Source organism: Mya arenaria, chromosome 2 (genome assembly GCF_026914265.1).
Source record: "Mya arenaria isolate MELC-2E11 chromosome 2, ASM2691426v1".
NCBI classification, from domain to species: domain Eukaryota; kingdom Metazoa; phylum Mollusca; class Bivalvia; order Myida; family Myidae; genus Mya; species Mya arenaria.
In genome coordinates this window covers 40731430-40743992 of record NC_069123.1, presented here as the reverse complement: position 1 = coordinate 40743992, position 12563 = coordinate 40731430, and the positions used below count along the sequence as shown (strand labels likewise).

The window sequence follows — 12563 nt, the reverse complement described above, 5'->3', positions numbered from 1 at the left end:
ATGTTCTACCCTGGTCATTATAATATGGATAATGTTATAAATAAAACAAGTCACGTATTACAACCATGTTTATTTATACATGTAAGATAAAAAGATGAAAATGATGAGTTATGATGTTAAAAATGTTTATAGACAAGACAATTCAGGTTAAAAATTGCTGGTGAATAGATGAAGAATGATAACTACAGGACAACGTACACTACATTTTCACAATAAATGAAAACACTGATGCTTATGTCCAAGCGTTTAATCCAATCGTAGCTGTGTGATGCATGATTGTCTATGGTTTCTGTGTTCCCTTCTTTCCGATGAGAGACTTGTGGATATGAGGAATGACACCTGAAAAAAGATATTGGTGGGAATTAAAATGCTTGCATAACATAAATTTATCATTACAAAGGTTACAATAAATCTAGGGAAATGGGTTGGCCTAAGAACATTTTCTTTTAGAGACAGTTTATTGAATACCCAGATGAACATTATATATATAGTAGTTGTTTAACAAAAAATACCTTAATATGAATGTTTAATCAAGCATCAACAAATCTGGTTTTCAGATCATTAACAAATAAAGAAATAAAGTAAACTGAGCAAGATAAACTAAATACGTACCACCACCAGCGATGGTAGCCTTGATGAGGGAATCCAACTCTTCGTCTCCTCTGATGGCCAACTGCAAGTGACGAGGGGTTATTCTCTTCACTTTGAGATCCTTGGATGCATTGCCTGCCAATTCCAACACCTTCAAAATATAAGAAATCATGTATATTCAGTTTAAACAATCACCTTTCTTGGGCATGAAGATTTGACATAAACAAGCAAATGCATTTTTTTGCTTACAGCTTTTAACCATAGATGTTAATAAGCATTGAGGTTAATCTAAACTCCACGAGTCGGATGTGTCGCCTGACAAATTATTTACTGTCGACATTATAGCTGTTAAGATTGGCATTTTATTCATTTATAGACAATGATGTTGCCATTTAACTTTCAAGTGTAGGAGGCATTTGAACCCTCAATCAGATATACCTACGGAATAAGTTTCAGGTTGAAACCTCCTATAGTTTATGAGATATGCCACGAACAAAACCTAGCAACGAAATTTAACAAAGGGCAATAACTCTAAAAATATGGCAGAAAGAGTAACGGTTCTTGTGCACTGCACTTGCCCTTAATGAGATCTATCTAGCTATGAAGTTTCAAGTTGATACCTCTTATATTCCAAGATATGCCCCGGACAAAACTTTTAAGCATGAAAATTAACAAAGGGCAATAACTTTAAAACTAAGAAAGCAAGAGTTACTGTTATTGTGCACTGCACTTGCCCTCCATGAGATCTATCTACATATGAAGTTTCAAGTTGATACCACTAATAGTTTAGGAGATATACCCCGGACGAGTGAAAATGGGACGCGGACGCCGCCGCCGACAAAAGTAACCCCTATATGTAGTCTTTTCAGGCGACACAAAAACTGTGTAAAACTTCATTAACTTGGAATGAATTTGCTGCTCGAGGTAGGTAATTGTACTAATCCATTTTCAAATTGCATCACTTTTCATTCTTACCTCAGCAGTCAGGTATTCAAGGATGGCTGCACTATAAACAGCTGCTGTAGCTCCCACTCGACCATGGCTGGTCGTCCTGTTCTTCAAATGTCTGTGAATACGTCCAACTGGGAACTGAAATTAAATACAGAATGTAGGTTAGACCCTAAGAAGTCGAATGATACAAACAAAACTTTATAAATAAATGCCCAGATTGTTAACACTTGTACAGTGACACTCAAAATAGCAATTTCAGTTTTTTTTCCGCATCTTTATGCTATTAGAACAAAAAGGTGATTTTCAACTTTTTCCGCTTTTGTATTTGCATCAGATTGTTTCAGAATCCGACAACTTCCGCCAAGCCGAACAAAGCTTGCGTTTCCATTAAAATAATAGATATAATGTTCAATTATATAATAAATGATAAAGTTAAGCATTCACACTCACTTGTATATTGTAAACAATGTTATGCAAAGCTAAACTAACCTGAAGTCCAGCGCGGGCAGACCTTGACACGGCTTTGGCCTTGGCCTTTCCGGAATCTTTACCAGCTTTACCACCAGGCTAAAACACAATAATAAACCACTATTATGCAATTTGACACAAAAATAATACTGCCATATGATAGAGAACATTCCAATTTATCCGAAAGATATATACATTCCAGTGGATGTGTGTTTAAAATCCAAAGTTTTGAAGATACAAACCATGATTAAATTTAGCAGGGGAACTTCCTTTCTTTACGAACACTGACGCGTACACTGTGCATAAATTATCGAGCGCCAAAAATATCTACATTCTACAGCCAATCACGTGACTACCTAGACCAATGAAATATCGGCTAATGTACAGTTCAACGAATGAAAATGTTTGTTACATCTGATAACAAACAATTATCATGTTTGGCATTTGACAAGCGGGCTTTTTGAAAGTTCTCAAATTGCCGAGTAATGTTATGTCATTTACCTTCCGGCCCTTTGTCTGTGATGATTTATGATAAGTTGCGAAAAATAATATGATTGTGAACAGATTTCGTCAAATAACTGTCATAATTAAGTAACAGAAGTCAAGTTTCTTATTAGCTTATTATTGTATTAACTTTTTTATAATAGATTCAGATCTAGAATGTATGTTTCTTTTTCTATTTTCGTATGTATATCCGTCTAAAAATCAAAGCGCTAATAAATTTTGATACATCCACTTTCATAGAATCAATTTCATTTTAGTTCTGTAGATCTTAATGAATTTATTATGAATAATATAAAATCTAACCAATATTGATAATTAAATTTCTGAACAGTCTTTAATTTAAAATAGTAAAAAGGCCTCATGTTTATGATAATAACATGATATTATTCTACCTTCCATTCTGTGATTCGTCATTGCAAATGCAACTGGTAAACTTTGAAAACTTAATTGACACTTTATTATATTAACTGAGCTCTCTTACTGAATATTTTATTTAGTTAATGTACACACCGAAAAATTAATGTTTTGAGTTTCAGCATCCTGGGTTCTAATCGAAAGGGGTTTTAGCCTCCTACTGGTCATTATATAGTATAATAGATTTAGATCTACCTTATGTGGAGTGCTACAAAAAAAAAATGATTTTAAAATAATGCACTAATCAATTGTAACCCCCATCCCCCAAGGTCTGGGGTATACCAGGGATAGTGCCAGGGAAATGGGCCATATTTTACCTTCCTTCCCTGCAGGACTTCCCCAGTGATAGCATCATATATAAATGAATTGTTTTATTATTAGATATATATGGGAATCAGATTTTGCTGCAATTGTGGGGGTCATTATAATCATATTACCAGGTACATGTATTTATTATTGGATTAAAATTTAACACAACATATTAATATCATCATAGTCTGTCAAAATGTGCTTGAACATGTACAATTGAAAATTTGTTGATTAAGATTTAAGCCCTAAATCTATATATGCATTGCTATTTAAAATTTAATAATTCATGAAAGTATTGTATTTGTTATGGCTGTAACATTTAAAAGTATGATTGCATTTCTACATTGTTCCAAGGGCTCTCGAGATGTTCAGTTCTTTGTCACCAGATTTGTTTCCTTGTGTTTAGATTTATAAGTAAAAACTTAACTGAGTAACTAATATGTCTTGGTATGGACATAACAATGATACCTGTGTTCAAGCTAGCCCACACTGTTATTTTGAGTACTACATCTGGAAATATGGCAGCATGAAGCATATGAGACTTCGAGTATTATATCATGAGTACATGTATATCTGTCAGCAGCAGTGACAAATACCTCAACTATTCTAAACCAGATATTCTTAGAGACACAATGACATCTGTCAAGGGCCATGTGGTAAGATTTTCCATATGGTTCAAGTTTGTCCTTCTAGAAAGAACAGAATGCATTAATACCAGATTATCTTCAGAATCTTGAACAAGCTAGTGGTCATGGAACAAAAACACTTGACATTGATTTCAGGAAACTTAAGAACAAGTCATTTCCATTTTTATATTGTTTTAATATCTTGCCATAAACTTTAAACAACAACATATATAATACTATTTTCTCTTTTGTCAAATACAAATTAAAGTGCAAAACAAACATATTAGGAAAAGTAATAAAGTTGACAAGAAAAGGTGTATAACATATTTGAGAGTTTTAATCCCAGCAAATATTACAGACAAAAACAATCACAAAATAACAAACATATAAAAACATTGCAAGATTAGCTCTGGAAAATCATGACTTTGTTATATTGAATTAGACAGTCTGACAGATTTAATATGATAAGTGTTATATTCTTTATCTGAAACATTATAACAATTTTTAAGAATACAATGTTACCAAATTAAAATTTAATTGTATTTTACTCAATAAGTGAAACTTATTCATTGGTCGAAATGGCATCCCTTGCAAGAAGATTTTACACTTACAAAATGTTTAAATTCCATGGAAATAATTTTAAATTGGGATATGATTTTTTTATCAACATAGAAATGCTTCAAAGATTTTTTATAACAATATGCCCTTATTTTTAAACATATCAACATGTGTTGAAAATGGTTGTTGTTGTTGTTAAAAATGGTGAATCAAAGATCTTTATAAAATAGTTATGACATTCTTTAGTTTAATTCCTTATAACCAACATAACCATTTTACAAGCATGTTTCGTACAAAATATTGGTTATAATGGACATGATTTTTATGACTTACCAAACTTATTTTTTGTTCTTTATATTTTGGCTGGGAGGGGCCGATAAAAAGAAAGAATATCATTCATTTTGTGTCATAACAGTAATGAGTATTTTGAGAAGAAGCCGAAATAATTAATTTTTACAAAAAAATTCCAGAATCCTGAAAGATTATGATTTAATCTCCCTTTTAAGGGCAAGTTAAAGGAAAAAAATCATGGCATATATTTTAAATGTTTCAGTCTTCTGGAAATTGTCAGAGATATATATAGGATGTTTTTGTGCTGTTTTATGCAACATGGTATCACATGAAATTATTCCAGCATTTATTCAATTAACCCCCTGTAATTGTACTCTAATCTTGATTCATAATTTGTTTTTAAGAGTAAAACAAACATGAGCACATACAGTTTAAATGTTTTATGTCAGTATGACACTATTGTTTTGAAAGACATACATATATTCTTATTATTTTTCTACCATCACTGCAACATAATATCGCATAAGTGAATAAGAGTCGTTTCAAGTGCAGAATATGTTAGTAATATTAGCTTCAACATTATTTCTTATGTACTTTTAAGCACAAACTATTACCATTCTATCAAAAATATAAATTTTTCTCAATTGCCATGGAAACGTATCCAAAAAAATACATAAGGGCAATGTTCAGCATATAAATACAACATTTGATAGGAACAATACGATGCATAAATTAACAAATGGGAATCTATTTGTTACTTTTTCCTAAGAGTTTATAAAGACCTGCACACACCCATTGGTTGAATTATGGTTTGACCCTGCAGTGTGCCATCACAACTTTAAGTGTATTCGAATAATGTGACCACATTTTCCAGTCAAATGTACATATCATTAAAAGAGTTACGGAAACAGAGAAAGATACATGAAGATCTGAGTGCAATACCCTAACTATTTTCAAATAGATCTCTCAGTTTTTTAATTTGAAGTGGCTGGTGTTAAGCACTGATACATTGGAGACAACTTTCCTGGGTTTAAACTTGTACTGATTAATTCTGATCACAAGGCAAGGAGTTAATGGTCTTAATGTCTACTATTATTACACCATAAGGGATTGAATTGAGAACCTTTCGCACAAACAACAGACACTCTACCATTGATTCATCAGGGGGCAGTCAATTAGCTGTTTCTACACATACAGTATGATTAATAGACATACAAAATCATTGATATGACCTATTATTGACATTCATGTACATCAGAGCAATGATGCTTTTCGTTTAATTTATCAGTATAAAACATCTGATGAATGAGAATGATTATCGAGTGCATAGGTAAATATTGCAGAAACTTAAACTGTGTATTTAAATACTGAAAACAAATATATATAGTAAGTGTTTTCTCCAATGTCTTTACCCTAGATATCACAAGATTGTTAATCTTTATATATATATATATATATATATATATATATATATATATATATATATATATATATATATATATATATAACCCATTTCATGAAATTGTAGTTGTAATTAAGGTCGTTTTGAATTTTTTATACAGAATTCATGTTATTTCAATGGTTGAGAAATGAGCACACACACTTAACTCAGATCTTTGGATGAAATATCACAGACATGAACACATTTGGCAAAACATAATTTCTGCAGATCAAGGGAACTAACTCCAGCCCTCATCATTTCCCTATTGTGTTTTTATCCATCCAGGAGATTATCTCCCCTAGTCCTTTCCCGGAGCAGGAACTGACTTCTACAGTGTCAAATTTACGACCACAGCAGTGTGCGATGTCTTTCAAACGAAACAGGGACTCAATCTCACTTGGGCTCATCCTGTCTGGCATGTCACTGGAACAAAATTAACAACATTTACAGGAAATCGAGGTCATCATAGCCATACATGTAAAGGATATTGTTTGATAAAGAAAAAAACTCTTTATCTTTAATGCAAAATGGTACACTTAATTTCTAAACACATTCTTTTTTCAATGTTTTACTTTTCTTTCCTGTAGCATTTTATTTCTTATCTTAGTAGATCTAAAAAATCAAAATCATTATATTCAGTTTTATGAATAACATTTATACAATGAAATCACAGCACATTGACACAATGATGCCCTCGAGAGTTAGATGCAATATTTAGTATTTTATCATTGTTTATAACTCAAAGATCAGAATGATATAGTGAAGTAGAAAAGCAGATAATGTCAGAGCAAAATAAACAGGATGATGACATGGCTGAAATGACTTGTATGATTTGTTTTTGAGAAGAAATATGATTGTGGATTTCATTTAAGTCCATTCAAAGTTTGAAAAAGTTGAAGCCACTGCTTTGGCCATCTTAATTGTTATACTCACAAATGAATTAAGAAAACCTGTTTTGAATTACACTAAGTCGGGTTGATTAAGGCGTCATAAACTCTTCTTTTTGCCCATGCAACGGCCTGATAGCTAAAATTGCCCACAAAAATAATTACTTTGATCAAAAGTATGTTTACATCATCAATGTTTAATAAAAATAAACATTTAATGTTGACCATCATTCAGACATCACACAATTGTGTTGTCTTTATATGCTGATAAAACCCCAGCACAGATGACAGCCACAGTGGCACTGTCTTTGACTACAAACATGGAGAAATGAGATTGAATCCTGCTGCACCGATGAAATGCGGAGAAAGAAGTTATTAAAACTCATAAAATAGTTCCTGTCATGTTTTTCCTTAATGCAACATCTACTTAAATACTGCTAAATATTTTTGTCTCTGTAGAATTTGTGAGCCATGGCTTTAAATTCTGTAAAACATCATCATTGTGCTTTTAAACATGTCACAGCCAATAAGAATGAAGTAAACAGACAAAACTGTTGATATGTAGTTTGCTCGGGCAAGGAACTTAATGTTCCGGTACTTGCAGAAGTACATTTTTCAAAAGCAAAACAGTTTGAGGCCTTGACCGTGTGGGTATTGTAACCATCACATTTTCTCCCTGCTGTGAACAGGTCTAAGCTCTATTCTATTCAGATAAGGAATGTGTAGATAATCAAAATCTTTTAGAGCACTTTTGTTACATATGCTGTAAACTATACTTTAAGTTGACCTTAATGAGAAATGAGTACACTCTTGTAAGGCTGGCACTATCTAACTGGTCGTTCAGGGTGTTCAAAGTTTAGATTTTATACAGCCCGACTTGAAACAGATTGCTAAAACACATAGCAAAGCAGCATTCAGGCATGTTGATCCAAAGTCTTATTCAATGTGTAATGTACAACCTGTCTCTTTTATCAAACAAGAGCTATCACAGTATGAAAACAATGCCCCCGAATGTGATATTGCCCTATGAACAAGGTCAGTACATGAAAAACTTCTACATTCATGCAAGGGACTTGCATGAGACACATCGTCTTGTTATGTCAAACATATGTGCCAAGTATTTTAAAATCGGTCCATTCAAGAGAAAGTTACAGCCTGGACATGACCACCTATACTCTAAGTCCATATATGCAGAAAACCATTGTGAACAAACAATAAGTGTGACCTTGACCTTAGAGGTAGGGACACAGGTCTTGCACTTAACATGTTGTCTTAGTGTGTCAAACTCATGTTCCAAGTTATTTTTAATTCTGTCCATGCAAGGGAAAGTTACAGCCCTGACTATCTACACATTGTCTTGGTATGTCCATCACATGTGGCAAGTTATTTTGAAATATGTTCATACAAGAAAAAGTTACAACCCGGACATGACAAACTTATGTGCTTATATGCAGTATTCCATTGTTCAAATAAATGCTTAGTGTGACCTTGATCTAAGAGGTGGGGACATGAGTCTTGCATTTGACATGTCATCTTGGTATGTCAAACACATTTGGCAAGTTATTTTGAATGCCATACAAGAGAAAGTTACAGCCTGGACAGGACCATCAATACTCTCTATATGCAGTATTTCATAGTAAACAAACACTAAGTGTGACCTTGCCAAGCCAAACGGTCTTAGTATGTGGAACACATGTGCCATGTTTGAAGTTCTTTTAAAATCTGCCAATACATGAAAATAAGATTGAGATAGACGGTGTGATTTTAATAGCTTTAATGATTGTGATAATTGTGTAAATAGAAAGTCTTACATTTTATTGAAAACAATGAGAACAGGTATGAGTGGTAGGGACTCTGCAGCCAGGACTGATAACAGCTGCACACAGCTAGCAGCCACCTGCAGTCTGTCGGCCACATCAATAACATACTGAAATACAGAAGGAGTGTATCAACTACAGGTGCTACATACTACTGAACACAATATGAACAGGTACATGTAAGTGACTAAGTGTTTGTGGAGGACTCTAGAGGATAACAGCTTCACACAACTAGTAGCCACATCTGCAGTCTGTCTGCTACATCAGCAATATACTGAACATAACAAATCAAACTGCTCTCTTTTCTTCTTTTTGTTGCCAAAATCATCATTTGTATACATAAATTCAAACGCATTATTTCGTTCTTTTAAGATAATATTCTGCATGTTTTCATTAACAACATATATACATGTAATTGAAATCGTCTAACCATCTCATTATTCTGCATAACATGTAATTTAATTCCTACGGAGAGAAACTTAATAAGCCATGCTTTCGTTTCAATCCGATTCAATATATTAATGCAAATATTTAAATTGTATTTAACGTGTACTATATATATATATGTTGAGTAAAATACGTTTAAATCAACATATCAATCAAACACTGCATACATCCTGATCTACAGTAAAAAAAGATAATAACATGCTCAATAATAGATCCCTGAATATTGGTATTGCCAACAATTGTCCATTATTATTTGATATTTGCTGCTCACTGGCCTACAGAGCATCTTGGACATTTCCAACAAATGCCATAATAAATAAATGTGCAAAATGGAGTCATTTTCATGATGGGTTGAAGTGACATCACATCTGTTTCTATCGTTTATACATTCATATACCTAAAGAACTAGCAACTATATTTGTATTTTTTTTTTGTTATGCTTTTTCCAAATATTGATAGCGGGGGTAAGTATTAAAATGTCACGCCTCCAACATGAATGATGCAATGCCATCGGTCCAGGACACAGTGACCCCATATTTTTCCATATTGGTTCACAAATCTTTGTATCGTACTGAAATTCCATCTTTCGTCTGATTCTGATAAATAAATACGGTAAAACATTTCCCAGATAGTGTAGGCGTCTTGATCAATATATACTTGTCCTGTATATCCCATATTGGTTCACGTACTAGCCCCTTAACTTATAAATGCAATTAGTGATTTAAACTGATATTTATTGTTTTAAGTGTATGTAATAAAAAGTTCACTGAATTTATATGAAAAGATTTGCACTCATTCTGACTCGGATAAAGATTGCGTGCTTGACATTGCACACCTGGATATTGTAATCAATTCTAGACCTCTTACAATGATTTTCATATAAATATAATAACCCAAATAATACTATTGAAATGAGCTTAACTTAGACCATTTCAATCTGTACTGATATATAATAAATTATAATAATTATAAATTATTAATATTAAGTATCTGGATCATATTGTTCTGGGAGCTATTTCTTCAAGAATCCTGGGAGCAATTTGGTACCTAGACTATGAGGCACAATCAATAGTCCAGCACAGCACTATTTCTGTTGAACATCTCTTTCAGGTATGAAATCGCTTATAGAATTCTTGATGAAATAGTCCCTAGGTTCCAATTTCTTGAACACTTAACTTCCTTATAACAGAATCAAGTTAAGTTCACTCCTTTTTTGTGGTATTATAATTTATATAATAGTTTCATTTTGAAGAGTTCTGAGACATTTAAGGGAAAGACTCTTCAAGATTATCATGATAAACTATTTTCAAAAGTAAGTCCTTTTCAACTTAAGGTAAGAAACTTGTGAACATAGGATCCATTTCTACCATATTTTGAGCATTAAATGTGTACAGTTGTAAAAATAATTCATATTATTAAACTTTTCTTGCAAATCTTTATGAAAACCCATGCACAGTAAGACAGTGTGCACAAACATGCTTTGTTCAATATATACTGACTAATTGCGAGACAAATACCAGCAGATTATGTGCATCCTTGAGGTAGTTTTTCCAGATGGGTCCCATACAGCCTCCAACCTCTCGTACTGTGATCTCCTGTCTCCGACCAACACTCACTGTCACCAGGTTTGTGCCCACCTGTGCAATAACAAAATACCCCACTGCACCTTTCATTTGATACTTACATACATTAAGCTTATGGTTCAGATCTTTGTTAAAGTTAACAATGATGACTTTGTTGAAGTTAACAACAATGTTAACGTCATCATTGTTAATTTTCAAATCTTTACTCCTCTGGAACAAAAATGGACACAGAGTTGCAGTATTTCTAACAAGGTTCGAGACACTTTTTTCAGATGTACATGTTTTATCTTAATATATAAGCATGTTGCATAATATGTATTTTTTTTATGTTGTTCATCTTTTAAAATCACATCTCTAACAGCATTTATTATGATAGAATTGATTCTATGCTTTGGCATTTTCTTGAGTAACATGCATGCCTCTGCTGATTTCAACCCAACTATTGGACCTAAATTAAATGTTTAATGTAAGTTAAATTCAGCTGTTATAAAAACAGAGACAAGATCAAGTTTGAACTTGAATCTTTTTTATCAATCAACTAAAACAATCTATCTCAACAGAACATAAAATTTGCATTTAAATTCAAAACATAAAATTTCAATTTACCGTTGGTATAGTAGGAGGCATTTCTTCAAAATGAAGGTCTGTACCATTTTTGCTGATATGGGCTGTTAAGTTCTCGTTAAAGAATTGAATAAAAAAATACAAGTTTTAGTATTATTTAAACATGATATCACTACACATTTAACAATAACATTTTACTTTTTGTTCAAATTCTTGTAATTTATATTTTGTACCACTATCTTAAAACTATATACATAAAAAGAGATTTTTTTAATGTGTTTAATATAAGGACATGCTATAAACTGAATACTCTGTTGCAAAACCTCAGCCTCATGATCAAGTGCACACCTGGCTTGACACTTACCTGAAAAATTTCATCCAAATTATTGTGTACAGTCTATTTCTTAGGAACCACCGACTTATATTCAATGAAATTTAATGGGAAGCTTAACTATCAAGAGGAGATGCACTGATTATCATCATGTTCAGGCTTTCTGATTTCACACAGAGTTAAATAAATTTCTATACAGTATAGCGTGATATATTGGTATATTCTTGGTTGTCAGGACATTAATACAGACCAGGCATAACTGATCATATTTTGGACCATCTATGGAAAAATAACAGACCATGATTTATTTTATTTTATCTATAGGGTGTTGGATTTCTAATTAACTACTGGCTTGAGTTGAATGCAACTTTATCAAGTTTATGGGATGCTTTAATTATCAACAGGAGATGTTCATATTATCAGCATGTTCCAATACAATGATATTTTCTCAAGGTTATGACGATTTTAATTTCTCATTGTGTGATAAAGGTCCATTTGTTTCCGAGCTAATTTCTCAGAAAACACGAATAACATTAGGAACGAAACTGTTTGGGTACGAATCAATGATACAGAAATAATGATTTTCCTGGTAAACTATGGACTCTAAAAGGATACGGGCAATTTCAAGTCTTTTTAACAGTAGTGTTTTCCCTGCTCCAGTTGCCCCAAGAAGAAGTGTCATCGTACAGCATCAGTATCTCGGCAAATAAACAAAATATTTGATGAGTACAATATATGGAGAATTTTGAGTGAAGAGTATTCAAATTAACTCCCTTGAATG

At 32.6% G+C, this 12563-nt stretch overlaps 2 protein-coding genes across 2 annotated transcripts; both read right to left on the bottom strand.

Moving 5' to 3' along the window:
• Positions 1-57: 57 nt before the first annotated feature.
• LOC128211552 (histone H2A.V) lies at positions 58-2349 on the bottom strand. The gene is made up of 5 exons (XM_052916469.1): positions 2253-2349; positions 2032-2109; positions 1567-1680; positions 613-742; positions 58-339 (listed from the first exon to the last, which is right to left on the bottom strand). Exons 1-5 carry the CDS (start codon positions 2253-2255, stop codon positions 281-283), a joined length of 384 nt encoding a protein of 127 aa, XP_052772429.1. The 5' UTR covers positions 2256-2349; the 3' UTR covers positions 58-280.
• Positions 2350-6226: 3877 nt separating this feature from the next.
• LOC128225095 (ADP-ribosylation factor-like protein 16) lies at positions 6227-12537 on the bottom strand. Its single transcript, XM_052935119.1, has 5 exons — positions 12398-12537; positions 11494-11555; positions 10822-10941; positions 8852-8967; positions 6227-6576 (listed from the first exon to the last, which is right to left on the bottom strand). The coding sequence occupies exons 1-5, from the start codon at positions 12462-12464 to the stop codon at positions 6408-6410; spliced, it is 534 nt and encodes a 177-aa protein (XP_052791079.1). The 5' UTR covers positions 12465-12537; the 3' UTR covers positions 6227-6407.
• Positions 12538-12563: the final 26 nt, after the last annotated feature.